The following is a 15,251-nucleotide window of genomic DNA, read 5'->3' as shown; positions in this document are numbered from 1 at the left end:
AATGGTATATTTGCCAAACTGGCTTACTGATCAGATTGTTTCTGCCGCACAATATTTAAAATATATTTCCTCCACCTTTTGGCTGAGGGCCCATGGTGACCTGGACCTCTGGTTGATACACTTGTCGTCAACCTCTGCTGGCGCTGGCGGCAGTGATGAACTGCTGACCTCTGATTGGTTGGCAGCTCTCTGCGTGTGGGACATCTGCAACCAAGGAAGACGTCCTGGTGGTGACTTAAATGCTTGAAGAATGCTTAATTCCATTGGGCCTTCCTCACGGTTTGCGTGTGTGACATCTCCATTTGGCTTGATTAAATCCCAGCCAATTGGCTTCTGAAATGCTACTAACCAGATTAATGCTGTCTAAATTCAACATAGTACTCTTGTTTTGGGGCACATATCCTTAGTTTGCCTTTGATGCCACCATAAAGGAAATTAATTTAATTTCAGATGGGGACTAACAAGTGTGCCAGCCAAGCAGGTATGACTGCCTATGGGACTAGAAGACACCTTTATGATCCGAAGACTCATACTGAGAAACCTTATGATCAAACAACCATAAGTCTCCAGATGGGAACAAACAAAGGTGCCAGTCAGGTAAGCAACCCAGTGCATGTATGTGATGATTTAATACATTGCAATTAGAGCTGGGATGTGATCTTTTCCCAGCTGAAACCCACATAAGGGTAACTAATTTTCAATTTGCTACAAACTTTGTAATCTTCGCAGTTACTGCACATAATCAACTAATTAATTCCACACTGGGACCTCTTGCTGCCCTGCAATCCCTCATGATAAAACTGATGAAGGGTGATGTCATTTACTTGAGGCCGAGCACAAATCTTTCACGGCAGACCTGGCTCCGTTAGTGTTGTAGGGAGTGTGTAAAAAGCTGCTGACGTCCAAATCCTGATGGCCCCAGAAAACTCTCCACTCGCTGTACAAATGAGCACGTTGAAGTTGTGCGTTAATACAGGAAATGGCCAGTTTTACACTCTTTGCTCGGCTTGCTGGCTCTTGAATTCACAGTCTAATTTTAAACCAGTCTGGTCAGTGGAGCAGGGCACATCTGGACTGTATGAGCAGTTGGTTACTTCCTTCATGGCCAGTCAGTTGGACTGTCCACAACCATTGTCCTGATTACAGCGAAACAGTGGGAGTGGTGAAAACATTCAGAGAAATTGTGACTTGAGCAGTCAGGCAGCTAAATGCTGTTACAAAATCAGAAATTTTGATATTCTGGGATTTTGCTATGTTGGCATTCTATTATGCAGAAAGTTATATTTTGAGATTGAGATCCTATGTAAACCCCCCCGCACGCACTGACACCACGCATACACGCAAAACACTAGACTACAATTCAGCTTGTCATCTTAGCTGAGATATCTGAAGGTATAATTTTAGAGCTGGGATGTGATCTTTTCCAGGCTGAAACCAATACAAGTATAACATACGTTTTGTGTGTACCAGAGAATGGTATGGATTGGGCATTTTCTGGAGATTAGTTTTCTTCTTTCTTTTCCGGCCTTTGGTGACTGTGGAGTTTGTATGTTCTCCAGTGTCTGTGTGGGTTTCCTCTGGGTGCTCAGATTTCCTCCCACAGTCCAAAAATGAGCAGATTAGGTGGTTTGGCCATTATTTATTTATTTATTTATAACCCCCCCCCCCCGACGCCTCAATCGGCTTCCACCTCCAGGCAAACCCATCAACCGACCCCCATAAGACTAACTTTATTTTCTCCAACTTTAGGAACTCCGCCAGGTCACTCACCCGAATCCCCGGTTTCAGTGGCTGAGTCCATCCGCTCCAGCAAAATCCATCTCCGGGCTACCAGGGAGGCAAAGGCCAGAACATTGGCCTCTCTTGCTCCCTGGACTCATGGGTCTTCTGACACTCCAAAATATTGGCACTTCTGGACTCGGGACCAACTTCACCATTAACATCTCGGACGTTACATCCATGAGTCCCTGTCCGAACCCCTTCGGTTTCAGGCATGCCCAAAACATGTGAACATGGTTCGTGGGCCTCCCCCGCGCACCGCCCACACCTGTCCTCTACCCCCTCATCCTAGCCACCATCATGTGCACCCTATGTACAACCTTAAACTGGATAAGGCTGAGCCTCACACACAACGAGGATGCATTCACCATTCTCGGAGCTTCCTCCCACAACCTAGCTTCCATTTCCATTTGACTTCCCCTATTGGGGATATTTCTCAGTCTGTTAGCAGCTTGTAGATCTCGGACATCTTGCCCTCACCCACCCCTTCCCTCGATAGCACCTTATCCTGTAATCCCAAGGCGGCAACCGGGAAAGGGCGACATCTTCCTCACAAAGTCTCGGACATGTAAGTATCTGACCCCGTTCCCACTGGGCAGCTCCTATTCCTCCTCCAAGTCCTCTAAACTCGCAAAGCTGCCCCCTACAAACTGGTCCCCTGCCTGTTGCCGCCCCATGTGCAAATCTGTGATTGTCGCAAATCGGTGGCCACATCGAGGCACCTTCCAACCTCTGATGCTGCTGTCACTGTCCCCACACCCTTGGGGCCGCCGCCACCACCACTGGGCTCGTGGAGTACTTGGTTGGCGAGAAAGACAGAGGTGCTCGAACCCCTGGAAGAGGCCGCCCCCACGCTGACTACTCCCCCACTACCCACTTCCTCACCATAGCAATGTTTGCTGCCCAATAATGATTCATTGTTTGGCAAGACCAACCCGTACTCGCCCCCGTTCCAACAGCACCTTCTTAACCCGTGAGGTTTTCCCCGCCCACACAAACCCCGAGATCAAAGTATTGACTTTTGTAAGGAATAATTTTGGGACGAAGATCGGGAGGTTCTGAAAGATAAATAAGAGCCTCGGCAGCACCAGCATTTTCACTGTCTTCACTCACCCCACCAGCAATAGTGGCAGCACATAACACCTCTTAAAATCTCTCCCCCCCCCCCCCCCCCTCACACTTCCCCCTCATCTGTTCCACCAAACGTGCCAAGTTCCACTTGCGCAGCTGCTCCCATCCCCGCTACTTGGATATCCAAATATCTGATGCTCACCCCCACCACCTTGAACCCAACCTCCTCTCCTGGCCTCGATTGGAGACACCTCACTCTTCCCCATGTTTAGCTTGTATCTGGAAAACCGGCCAAACTCCTCCAGAATACTCCTAATTCCCCCAATACCCCCCAGTGGGTCCGAGATAAAGCATCAGGTTGTCTGTATATAGCGAGACCCTGTGCTAAGCACCATTGCCACTGACTCTATTGCTAAGGTAAAAGGGAACGGGGAGAGTGGGCACCCCTGCCTTGTCCCATGGTGTAGCCCGAAGTACCCTGAGCTCACCCGATTCGTCCACATGCTCGCTACCAGTATCCGAGACAGCAATCGGACCCAGTCCACAAACCCCTGCCCGAACAGTTCCCACAACTACTTCCATTCCACTCCATCAAAAGCCTTCACTGCATCCATTGCTACTGCCACCTCCATGTCCTTTCCCTCCGGGGGCATCATTATAATGTTTAGTAGTCTCCTAACATTCTCTTGACAATTGCCTCCCCTTTAAACAAACCCTGTCTGATCTTCCACTATCACCCCTGGCACACAGTCCTCAATTCGTGAGGCCAAGATCTTTGCCAGCAACTTGCGTCCACATTTAATAGCGATATCGGGCGATAGGACCCACACTGCTCCAGATCTTTATCCTTCTTTAGCATTAGGGATATAGATGCCTGTGTTAATATGGAGGGGTGCGCTCCCCCTTTTCCCTTGCCTCATTATATGCACTCACCAGCAGGGGCCCCATGTCCTCCCACAGATTTCTTATAAAATTCTACAGGAAACCCATTCGGGCCCGGGCCTTCCCTGCCTGCATTGTCCCCATGCCGTCCATCACCTCTACTAGTCCAATGGGAGTCCCCCAACCCTGCCAACAGGTTCTCCTCCACCTTGGGGAACTCCAACCCATCCAGGAACCCTCCTTAAAACTCCTTGCATATCCCATTCTCCCCCACCAGGTCCAGTGCCTCCACTCGTCCCCTCCCGTCCTTCACCTTTCTGATCTCCCTCATCGCCTCCTGCTTCCCGAGTTGGTGGGCCGTATTCCTGCCCAGTACTCGTACACTGGCCCTCCGCAACTGCCCTACAGCCTTCCTCGTGGACTCCAACCCAAACTCCATCTGGAGCTTCCGCCTTTCCTTCAACAATCCTGCCTCCGGGGTCTCCGAATACCTCCTGTCCATCAACCTTGTCACACCTGCTCGATCCAACTTTTTCCCTGTGTACCTGGATCAATATGAACTCCCTAACCATTGCATTGAGCGCTTCCCATAATGTGGCGGCTGAGACCTCACCCGTTTCGTTCAGTTCCACATACCCCCGAATGGCGGCCCTCGCACACCTCATCCGTTAACAACCCTATGTCCAGTCTCCACTGCAGGCCCCCGAACACTTGCAGGTCCACCCAGTGCAGTGCGTGCCATATGATTGCAAAGTACCCCGAGTCTTGCCCACCACGAAAAAAATCAGTCCGAGAGTACACTCGGTTCACATAATAATAAAACATGGGAGAAGTACAAGAGCTCCTTCACCCTCGGCCTCCCAAACCTCCACGGATCACGCCCCTCACCCGAGCCCAATGCGCTACATGAACCCTTCAACTCTCCGCCACGGTCGACACCCTCCCTGATCTCTGCGCTCGACCAGTCCAAATCTGGTTGAATGACCATGTTAAAGTCTCCTCCCGTGATCAACCCATGAGAGTCCAAGTCTGGGATCTTCCCCAGCACCCGCCTCATGAATTCGACATTGTTGCAGTTTGGGGCCATAAACATTTACCAAAACCACCGGCAACACCTCCGCTTCCCACTCACCACAACCCCCTTCCCGAATCTGCCCCTATTTTCCCCACCGCAAACGCCACCCATATACTTACCAACACCGCCACCCCCTGTGTCTTCAAATCTAATCCTAAATGAAAGACTTGCCCTACCCACCCCTTTCCTTAGCCTAGTCTGATCCCCGATCTTCAAGTGTGTTTCTTGCAAAAAGGCCACATCCACCTTCAAGCTCCTCAAGCGTGCGAACGCACGCGACTGCTTGACTGGCCACCTCGTGTTCCATGTGACCAACCTGGTTAGGGGGCACCCCCTTCCCCTCCTCTGCCGGTCAAACCCCGGCCTGTGCCACTCGACTAATCAGGTCCACCCTCGGATGCCCACCGTCACAACTCCCTTTCTTGCTGCGATACCGCAACCACACCTTAGTCAACAGCCCCCCCCCCCAAACAAAACAACAATCGCATCCCCGCCACTATGCTAACCACCTGGCCACGCCCCACTCCCTGCAAACCTCCCCAACACAAACAACAATGGAACAAGAAAAAAGGTGCACTCACCCTCAATGCTCCCCAAACATCCCGCCACCAAACCCAACAAAACATCTCAAAGGAGAGAAGTTCTCCAACAAAAGAAAGACAAAAAGCGCACATACCCTCACTCCTCCTCCTGCCAGTCCATTGTCTCTTTAAAAACTCTTTTGCCTCCTCTGGTGACCCAAAATAATGCTCTCGGCTGTTAAAAGCCACCCAGAGGAAGGCCGAGTACAGCATCCCTTTTTGAAGAGGGCAGCCTTCACCTGATTGAACCCGGCTCTCCTCTTCGCCAGGTCCTGGTATACCCGGAGCTCGTTGCCTTCCCAGGTGCACCTCCTCATCTTCCTTGCCCACCTCAATATCTTCTCTTATCCTGGAATCGATGGAGACGCACCACTATCGCCCTCGGCGACTCGTTCGCCTGCGGCTTCCTCATCAGCAGCCTGTAGGCCCGGTCAACCTCCAGGGGCCAGTCGAAGGTCCACTGCTCCATCAGCTTCTCCAGCATCTTGGCTACATACGAGTCAGGCATCCCAATGTCAGCCTTCAGGCATCCCAATGATTCTTAGATTTTGTCTCCGGGAGCGATTCTCCAGATGCTCCACCTTCTCCTTTAGCAGCTTCTGGGTCTGCTGCATCATTCCAATCTCGGCCGCCAACGAGGTAAGCTGCTCCGCCACTGCCGCCTCCACTTTCCAAATGGCCTGGCCCTGGGACACCAGCCTCTGTCCCGCACGGAACAATTCCTGCTTTGAATGGTTCCACTGCCTTGGCTAGGTCTTTGTGGGCTTCCCTCCTCTGCTGGCTGAACTTCTCATTCAAGAAGTCCACAAGCTGCTTCGTTGATCACTGGGCAGGCAGGGCTGGCCCTTTACAATCCGCCATCTTGATCTATGGTGCACAAAGATTCTCTTGCTCCAACTGCTCGCATCTTCTCGCCCCATTTCCGTTCCATGGATCCATCCAGTTTAACTTTTGTAAGGCAACTCTACACCTTTTTTCACCAAAACATCAGGCCAGCAAGCGCGTACAAGGTCCAAAAAAGCCTCTGAGCAGGAGCTGCCAAATGTGCGACCACTCGCTCCATGGCCGCCACAGGTAGTCATCCGTGGATTGGCCATGATTGATGAGCGGGTTTACAGAGATGAAAGTGCTCTTTCGGAGGGTTGGTGCAGACTCAATGGGCCGAATGGCTGCCTCCTGCACTGTAGGGTTTCTATGAAGAGACTTGACTTTTACCTGAAAACTATTGGGTTAGACTTTATGGCCTGGTTATTCTCCAGCTGGCAATTGACTGACTATCTGTACCTGTGTAATGGCCAGTGTGTTTTGGGTGGCTGACCGTGATGCTTGGGATGCTCCCAGTTAATTGGGGCCCTATGTTTTCCTGACCTGCATCTCCTCACTCCCCAGCTTCTTTTGCTGCCTGTAAAGAGGTGGGCTGCTGAGATCGGACAATGCATTTAAATAATTTTTAAAAAAAATTCCAATAAGGGGCAATTTAGTGTGGCCAATCCACCTACCCAGCACATCTTTGGATTGTGGGGGTGAGATCCATGCAGGCACGGGAGTATGTGCAAACACCACGCAGACAGGGGCCGGAATCGAACTACTAACCACTGTTCTGCCCTGGACAATGCATTTTTTACTAATTGCTCAGCTCCTTTGAACAACAACAGACTAAGTGAATGTGTGACAGACTCCAGTAACACTTGTGCTATACTCCGAGCCTATTGTGTGGATTATTTGCATGTTAGATAGCTCCACTTTCAAACAATGGCGCACATTCATCATAGTGTACATGGATATATTCAGTAATCTTCGTTTTATTGAGCCATTTGTCAAGATTAATGGTGGTGGCAGACTATGGCTTTGATTAACCTAAATCTGGGATATTTGGTAAAAGTAGGATGTTGTATTTCTGGTTTTGGCATTCAGCTTTTCATACTTTATTTTTAACCAAAATGTTGGTGACAGTTCCAAACTGTAAAATCAACTATTTCATACCTGTATTAAAAACCATGTCCGCATACATCATTCTATTATTCCTGCTCCCTTTTAGGCTGGTATGACAGCCCCAGGTACCAGAAGACACATCTACGATCAAAAGGTGTCGACGGAGAAGTGTGACACTTCGACAATATCGCTGCAGATGGGTACGAATAAAGGGGCATCTCAAACAGGCATGACTGTATATGGTCTTGGACGGCAGGTGTATGACTCCAAATATTGTGCCACCCCAACTGAGCCCATAATCCACAATGGAAGCCAGGGAACAAATGGTTCAGAATACAGTGATGGAGATTACCAAGGTGATTACCCTGACGACTATCCCCTAGAGTATCAGGATGAGTACCAAGGAGATTACCGTGGTGAATATTCCGATCATGGTGTTGATTATTAGTGAGCAGTCTTATGACCTAATACGCCTTCGTGAACTAGCTAGACAGCTTTGGTTTTGCTACAGTCTTCCATGAATTTAAAGGTCCAAATGATTTGGATTGCTGCCTTTTCTGTGCACAGCTAATCCATAAAATCAGTATTTTGCTGTCTTGCTTTTCTATTCTTTAGTGCCACTTGCTGGTAGCAGTAATTACCATTTTTAAGTACTGGAGATAATTCCGTTTCACTTTGACTTGAAGGGAAAAAAAACTGAAATTAAGATTTAGAAATATACCTGGTGCCTTCCCACTATTAAAATTAGTTCTTTTGACTTTTAATTGCCTCCTCCTTACACAGCATGTTTGATTGGATTTTGGGAAGCTGCCAGAAATATTGCTAAATAGGACTTGGTGTTTTCCTTGAAACAAACACACCACATGTTTGCTGCACCAGGTTGCTGTCAGCGATGATGTAATGACAAAATGTTAAGAACTGAAACCCGTGTAAATGTGCATCTACAGCTAGCCAGTTGTCATATCCTTTAGTCTTATGATTTTTGTTCTAACTTTTCTTCATTTTGTATGGGACCAATGCCTTTCAAATGCACAAACCTAAAATGAACACAAAACTATGAAGAATATCTTACTCCTGGATAATGGCTCTTTTATGGTTGAGAAGTGAAATGGCCCATGATAGCTGTTAGTATGAAACGGGGCAGTTCTACATCTGCTATCTTCTGGTGCCCAAAATTAAAATACTGGGGCACAAATCTTAAATAGTTAACCATACCTTAAACCGTTACATCCTGAACTGTTAAAACGCAACTAGTTATGCAATAGTTATGTAATGTGCGGGCTAATAAGTTTTAAAACAAAATACACCTTTATGTAATGCATTGTTTAGAACCATTGGGATGTTGTATGCGTGAAGAGGCAAAAAACTTGTGATTTGAAAACTTAAATCATTCTTTTCATTAACCAAATGAAATGACCGAAACAATTGAGCAAATATCTATACTAAAAAGGGACTCTACGAAATGTAGTGCTTTTTTTCCATTTTTGCTCTAGGTTAAATGTATTTTACTTATGTGCCATATTTTATCCATGTAGGTATTCTATCCTCATTTTTTTGTATTTATTGCCATTTTCTTTGGCATAAATGTCTTTGTGTATGGTTCATTTTTGTGAATAAAAATTACTATAGAGACAACTCGTCCGCATAGTAATAATTGCTTATTACTTTCTTGGCTTGTCTGTTCTTTTCCATGTTAAAAAGCTCTAACATTAGCTTAGATTTGATTAACGTAAAAGTGAATGATCTGTTTCTAGTACAAATTGCAGTTTGCTTTCAGTATAACTGATCCACACAATGCTCTTGTTTGAAGAGGGGTATAAACCAAGCTTCCATTAAAACTTAATCACAATTGATTTTTGCAGTAATTGGTAAGCCACAGTTACTGATTTGATTGCTGAAGTGATCTCTAAATTCACTCCCGCAATCACATCCTTAAGAGCCAGCATAATTAATCGAAAATGTTTCACATCTATTTATATTTACTTGCATGTTTCACCATTTGGAACAGCTGCTGCCTGGGAAAAGGTGAAACAGAGTTGGGCACTGATATTTCAAAGCACTCTTGTTGAGAAGTAATTTCTGTACTGCACAAGTCTTACTGAGCAGTAGTTACTCCACATAGATGCCTAAATGTCTGTCTCGGGACCAGGAGGGAGTTTGAAACGGAGTTAAATGCAAATATAATTCATTACCTATTTCACTCAGTTGCAAATTTAAAAAAAAAAAAATTTAATTAAGATATTTGACATTTTTTATAACTGTAACAAAAAACAATGACATCAACATGGTAAAATAAACATTTCTCTCTTCTCTTTCTCCCCCCCCCCCCCCAGCCCAATTTCCTCTCACCTCAGCCAGACACCAATCCCCCCCCCCCCCTAGGATACTGCATCTGCTGACATTTTTAATGTTCCCCGAGAAAGTTGATGAACGGCTGCCACCTCCGGGAGAACCCTAACATTGACCCTCTTAAGGCAAACTTTATTTTCTCAAGACTGAGAAACCCAGCATGTCACTAACCCAGGTCTCCACACTCGGGGGCTTCGAGTCCCTCCACATTAATAAGATTGTCTAAGGGCTACCAGGGAGGCAAAGGCCAGGACGTCAGCCTCTTTCGCCCCCTGAACTCCGGGATCTTCTGACACTCCCAAAGGCTGCTACCTCTGGACTTGGCACCACCCGTGTTTTTAGCACCGTGGACATTGCCTTCGCAAAACCCTGCCAAAACCCTCTAAGCTTCAGGCTTGCCCAAAACATGTGGACATGATTTGCTGGGCTTCCCGCACACCTATCCTCTACCCCGAAAAACTTGCTCATCCTAGCCATTGTCATGTGTGCCTGGTGGACTACCTTGGATTGTATCAGGCTAAGCCTGGTGCATGATGAGGAGGTATTAACCCTGCTTAGGGCATCTGCCCATAGATCTGTCTCTATCTCTCCTCCTAGCTCGTCCTCCCACTTGCCCTTAAGCTCCTCCACCGGAGTTTCCTCCGCCTCAGTTGCAACTTTTTAACCTGACGAGTAGTTGTTGGCCAACCCAAGCCAGAGTTCCTACAAAATTGCAACAGCAAGAGGAGCGGTACAGTGGTTAGCACTGCTGCCTCACAGCACCAGGGATCTGGGTTCAATTTTGGCCTTGGGTAATTGTCTGCACATTCCCCTCTTGTCTGCGTGGGTTTCCTCTGGCTGTTTTGGTTTCCTCCCAGTCCAAAGATGTGCAGGTTAGGTGGATTGGCCATGCTAAATTGCCCCTTGGTGTATAAAAGGTTAGGTGGGGTCATAGGGATAGGGAGGGTGCATAGGCTTAGGTAGGGTGCTCTTTCAGAGGATTGGTGCTGACTCAGTGGGTCGAATGACCTCCTGCACTGCAGGGATTCTATGACAACATTTAGTGGAAAATAAAACTGGTTCATTGAAAATTTTTGTATCAGTGCAAAATAATTTAGCATATTGGCACGAACATTGAACTGGTAATGTGACCGTCCTGTAAAAAAAAAAGGATCCGATTTGCCTCTGAAGGAAAGTATAGAGATGCTCTCCTGAGAAGGGAGTCTGTGTCTTTGATACTAAATCCAGTGCAATGTCATATCTGATTTTCAAAATGTTTGGTCTGTCTTTCAAAATGTTTGGTCTGTCTAAATGGAGTATAAAAGTAGGAAAGCCTTGTCACAACTGTACAGAGCTTTGATGAGACCACACTTGTACTGCATACAGATTTGGTCTCCTTATTTAAGGAGGGATATATTTGCATTTGAGGCAGCTCAGCAAGTTGAGCTTGTTTGGCCTATGTTATTTGAAGTTGAGGACTAAGGGGGGTTGAAATTCTGAAGGGACTTGATGGGCTAGATGCCGAGAGGTTATTTCCTCTCATGGGAGAGTCCAGAGCTAGGGGACATCTTTTCAGAATAAGAGGGCAGTCATTTAAGACACAGATGAAGAATTTCACAGAATGGATCTTACTGAATGATGGAGGGGCACATAATCTACTCCCACTCTTAACTCGTGTTCGTTTGTCCTGTTGAATATTTAAATAACCGGGCTCATCTGTATTCTAACCATTTTGGCCCAGATCTTCCGGTCAGGACACTTGCCTCTCACTGACACTTCGGGGCAGTCTTCCCACGGAGGATATTTTGCACCTGACCCACTGCAACAAACCTCATAGGGAGCAGCTCAGATTGTACAAAACCACATTTCCTTTTTATGGCACTAGTTGCTGTCTGATAAGTAGAGTTTAAATGTCCAAAGCTGCGTTGAAAACACCCACTGAGCAAAGGTAAGTGCATGGGGTAAGGTGGTGGAGCCTATTTGGGGTGGAGTGGTGGGATGGTTCTATAATTACCCAGGTGTTGGACTAGACCTGCATGAGATTTCCGTGGTAAATATTCTGATGAGTATACTCTAACTCCGACTCAAATCTTTTTTAGGAGGCAGAGGAGCCCATCGGAAGTCCAAGCATGGGAGTCTGTAGCACATGTGGGGGTGTGTCTGGTCTCTTGACTGTCTGGAACCCGGAAGAATGGGGCCTATATTTTTTAACTGTTAGAGCGAGAACACTGCCCTGTCTACCCAAGCATGCACATAGCCAGTCACAGTAAATTATGTTGTGCCTAGCTGGAAACTGAATGCAGTCACGGGTCTGAAACTGCAGTGTGGAGAACAAAGTCTTTTTGTAAGCTAATTAACAATCTTTTGTGACAAAAACTATTTGAATATTAAGTGTCACTGTTACTACAGAACTATTGGTGTTCAGTTGGTAAACTGGTGTAGTGACGCTTGTTACAGTGTTTAATTTTGTTACTAGCGTACTTGTCTACAAACATTGGTGGAACAGAACTAAACTGATGATCTTTGCTGAAAGCACCCGTTATTCTAACACATTTACATTTTTATCTGTAGTGTGATCAGCTCTAACTGTAGTACTTGCACCCAACTATCTTAACATGTCCAGAGTATTGTGTACACTTATTGCGCTGCACACTGGAAGGATATTGAGGCTCCATGGAGAATACAAATGTAGATTCAATGGATTGCTGTCTGGGGTGAGGGAATACAAATGAGGAAAAACGTGATTTTTTTTTTTTTTTGTTGTTGGAATAGCATGGGGTATGATCATTGTTGAAAATGGGTAAATGTGGATCAAGCCAAACTTTTTCCGAAGTTGGATCATAACTGCTTTGTAATGTGCAGTTGGAGTGGTTAATTGAAATAGAAACCATGTTCACTTGGGGAAAGGGAAGTGGAAACAGCAGGCATCAGGGATTCGGAACTGCTGCTTGGTAGGATGGTAAACACCACAATGCACTGGTTAGTCTGAATGATCTGCTTCTGTATTGTAATTCCTAACGTAACACTTGAACAAAACAAATTACGTGAAAATAAATATATGGCCCATGTTTGCTTTAATACTTTTATGCGATGCATGTATAACTTGGAGGGGAACCTGCATGTGGGAGTGTTCTCATGTGCCTGTTTTCCCTTGTTCATTTAAGCGGTGTATGCTATTCTGAAGACTTGGTGAGCTGCTGCAGTGCATCTTGCGGATGCTACACTTTCTCCCTCCACCGCAAGGGTGGCAGCTGCATGTTTAAGGTGGTTGGTGAGTTTTGTCCTGGACGGTGTCGAGCTTTGTGCATTGTTGGCAGCTGCATTCATGTGAGGGGAGAGTATTGTATCACAATGCGGCTTGTGGATGATGAACCAGCTTTGCGGAGTGAGGAGTGACTTACCAGAATGCCCAGCCTCTGGCCTGCTCTAATAGATTAGTATTTTATGGCTGGTCCAGTTACATTTCTGACCAATGGTGACCTCAACATGTTGATTATGGAGGATTTGACCATAGAAATACTGACAGAAAAGGGCTAGTTAGATTGGCTTGTTGGAGCCCACGACTTGTGTAGCTACTTATCATCCCAGGTTTGAAAATTGGGCCGTACTGGCAAAGATTGCTTCATTATCTGAGGCACTGCAGATGGAACTGAATATTCTAGGCGCGATGCTTCGGAAAGATTTCTTAACTGTTGTAGCGAGTGGGAATTACCACGAGCTTCTCGGCACTCGGCCCACCAACGTCAATTGGTTTATTTAACGAGGTCTCGCGGGCTTCTTGCCGCAAATGAAGGCTTGTCAGCTGATTCACAGGTGCGGCTCTTGCCAGCCCTCTGCTAACGAGGTTGAGCAGCAGTTAAGCTGCACTTGCTCAGCCAACCCCAGGCAACAGTGGCGCCGAGGAGACCAGCCCCAAGATTCGGGGAAGCTGACCTGGGGAGGCTGCTAGAGGCCAAGAGGGATGTCCTGTTTCCCGGAGTGTCAGCCAAAGGGCAGCCAGGGTTACCTGGGACGAGGTGGTAGCGGCAATGATCTGAGTGTGACCAGGAAGACTGGCTTCAAGTGCAGGAAGAGGGTGAATGACCTACACGGGGCAACACGAGTGAGTAGTCACCAACCGCCTCCCCGGGAGGAGGGGCCATGGGTGGTCGGAGGGGCAGGCGGGTAGGGACAAGGGTTGCACCTGGAAGGGGTACATGGGTTTGGCATGGTGGTCCCAGGGATGGTTGACACCCCCTCCCCCTCAGCACCTCCCTCAATCCTCCCCATGTCAACCCACCCCTGCGGATGGTTCCCCAACCCCTGCCGAGCATTGAGGTGGCAAGCCCAGTGCTTCCGGGAAAGGGTACTTACCTCCTTGTCTCCTCGCAGAAGCTCTTCTGCCAGGTTCACTTTTTAAAAAAGGAGTATTAATCGGTGCCAGGCTGGGGAGGTCGGTGAATGATGGGAGGCCGTTGGATAAGGGGTGGCTCCAGTTAATTGTATGGAAACTGGGCTTAAATGGTGATTGGTTTCACGTCATGCTATGGCGAGATCCTGATTTCGCCTACGGGAGAGGGCTGGTTGCGTCGCAAACTGTTTGGCGCCTGGCACGGTTCTCATTTTCGGCTTGAGCGAGAGTGCAATGAGGCCGGAGAATCGTGCTGTATAGGTTGGATTCTCCAAAATTGGAGAATCCAGCTGTTTTTAAAAATTAATTCATGGGATGTGGGCCAGCATTTACTGCCCAACCCTAATTTGGGAATGTAAGTGAACCTCGTTGCTACAGACCTGGAGCTGCATGTAGGTCATACCAGGTAAGGATGGCAGATTTCCTTCTCTAAAGGATAATCCCAATTTGATATTACTGTTATCTACTCCAAAAACAGTTGGTATTGAAGGAAGAAGAAGCAACATACTTAAACTTCTGTTCTAGCCAGGAATAATACACAATTCTCCCCAACTAATGCAGCGTTTTAATGCAAATCTCTCTAGCTAAGCACAGCAAGTATGGTGGTGATGAAAGCAGCTGTTGGATTCATGCACTGGAAATGTTTCAGCTTGCATAATGAAAACTTCTTGTGAATTTTCCTTTGGATAATATTTTCTGAAGTTATCCTTTGTCACTTAGTTTTATTTGCCATCATTTAAAACTGCACACAAGAACTTTAGATGGTCTGGGCTATATCTTTCCAAATTCGGTTACTGCCATTTTAAGCAAGACCTTGCATTCTGTTGCTGGAAATGTTTGTATTTCTTCATGTTTTGTAGCACAGTAAAGCATTGTTGTATCTTTGCTTGGGAGCCAGCCAACTCCCTGTTATAGCTTGCAGAAGTGGTCAAATTAAGAGTTCCACTTTCTTTCTGATGTTTCAGTAGTAATGAAGCTAAACAATGCATCAATTGTTTTGAGTGTTTACCACAGCCTGGGACAATTTAACAGCTGAGCTCCAATCCATCACTGATTGTAACAAAGTCCTAGTTTTAAATGCATTTTAACAGCGACGACACCTCTGGCTGTCCTACGGTTGTGAAATTGCATATTTTCTTTCCTCCTACACAGCGCTGCTCCTCTTGCTGCACTGGCAGCTAGTGCTTTTTCGTTGCAATAGGCCAATTATGTG

The 15,251-nt window shown here is 46.8% G+C and overlaps 1 protein-coding gene across 1 annotated transcript in view; it reads left to right on the top strand.

The window, feature by feature from the left end:
* The window catches only part of cnn3a (calponin 3, acidic a), a 94,139-nt gene extending 86,213 nt beyond the window's left edge, over positions 1 to 7,926 (top strand). The window contains exons 6-7 of the mRNA XM_072510548.1: positions 451 to 597; positions 7,427 to 7,926. Of these exons, the coding sequence (XP_072366649.1) occupies positions 451 to 597; positions 7,427 to 7,768 (489 nt within the window). The 3' untranslated portion in view covers positions 7,769 to 7,926. The remainder of the gene's footprint in view (positions 1 to 450; positions 598 to 7,426) is intronic.
* Positions 7,927 to 15,251: the final 7,325 nt, after the last annotated feature.

The sequence above is a fragment of the Scyliorhinus torazame genome, chromosome 7, assembly GCF_047496885.1.
Source record: "Scyliorhinus torazame isolate Kashiwa2021f chromosome 7, sScyTor2.1, whole genome shotgun sequence".
NCBI classification, from domain to species: Eukaryota; Metazoa; Chordata; class Chondrichthyes; order Carcharhiniformes; family Scyliorhinidae; genus Scyliorhinus; species Scyliorhinus torazame.
This window is presented reverse-complemented; position numbering and strand designations above follow the sequence as displayed.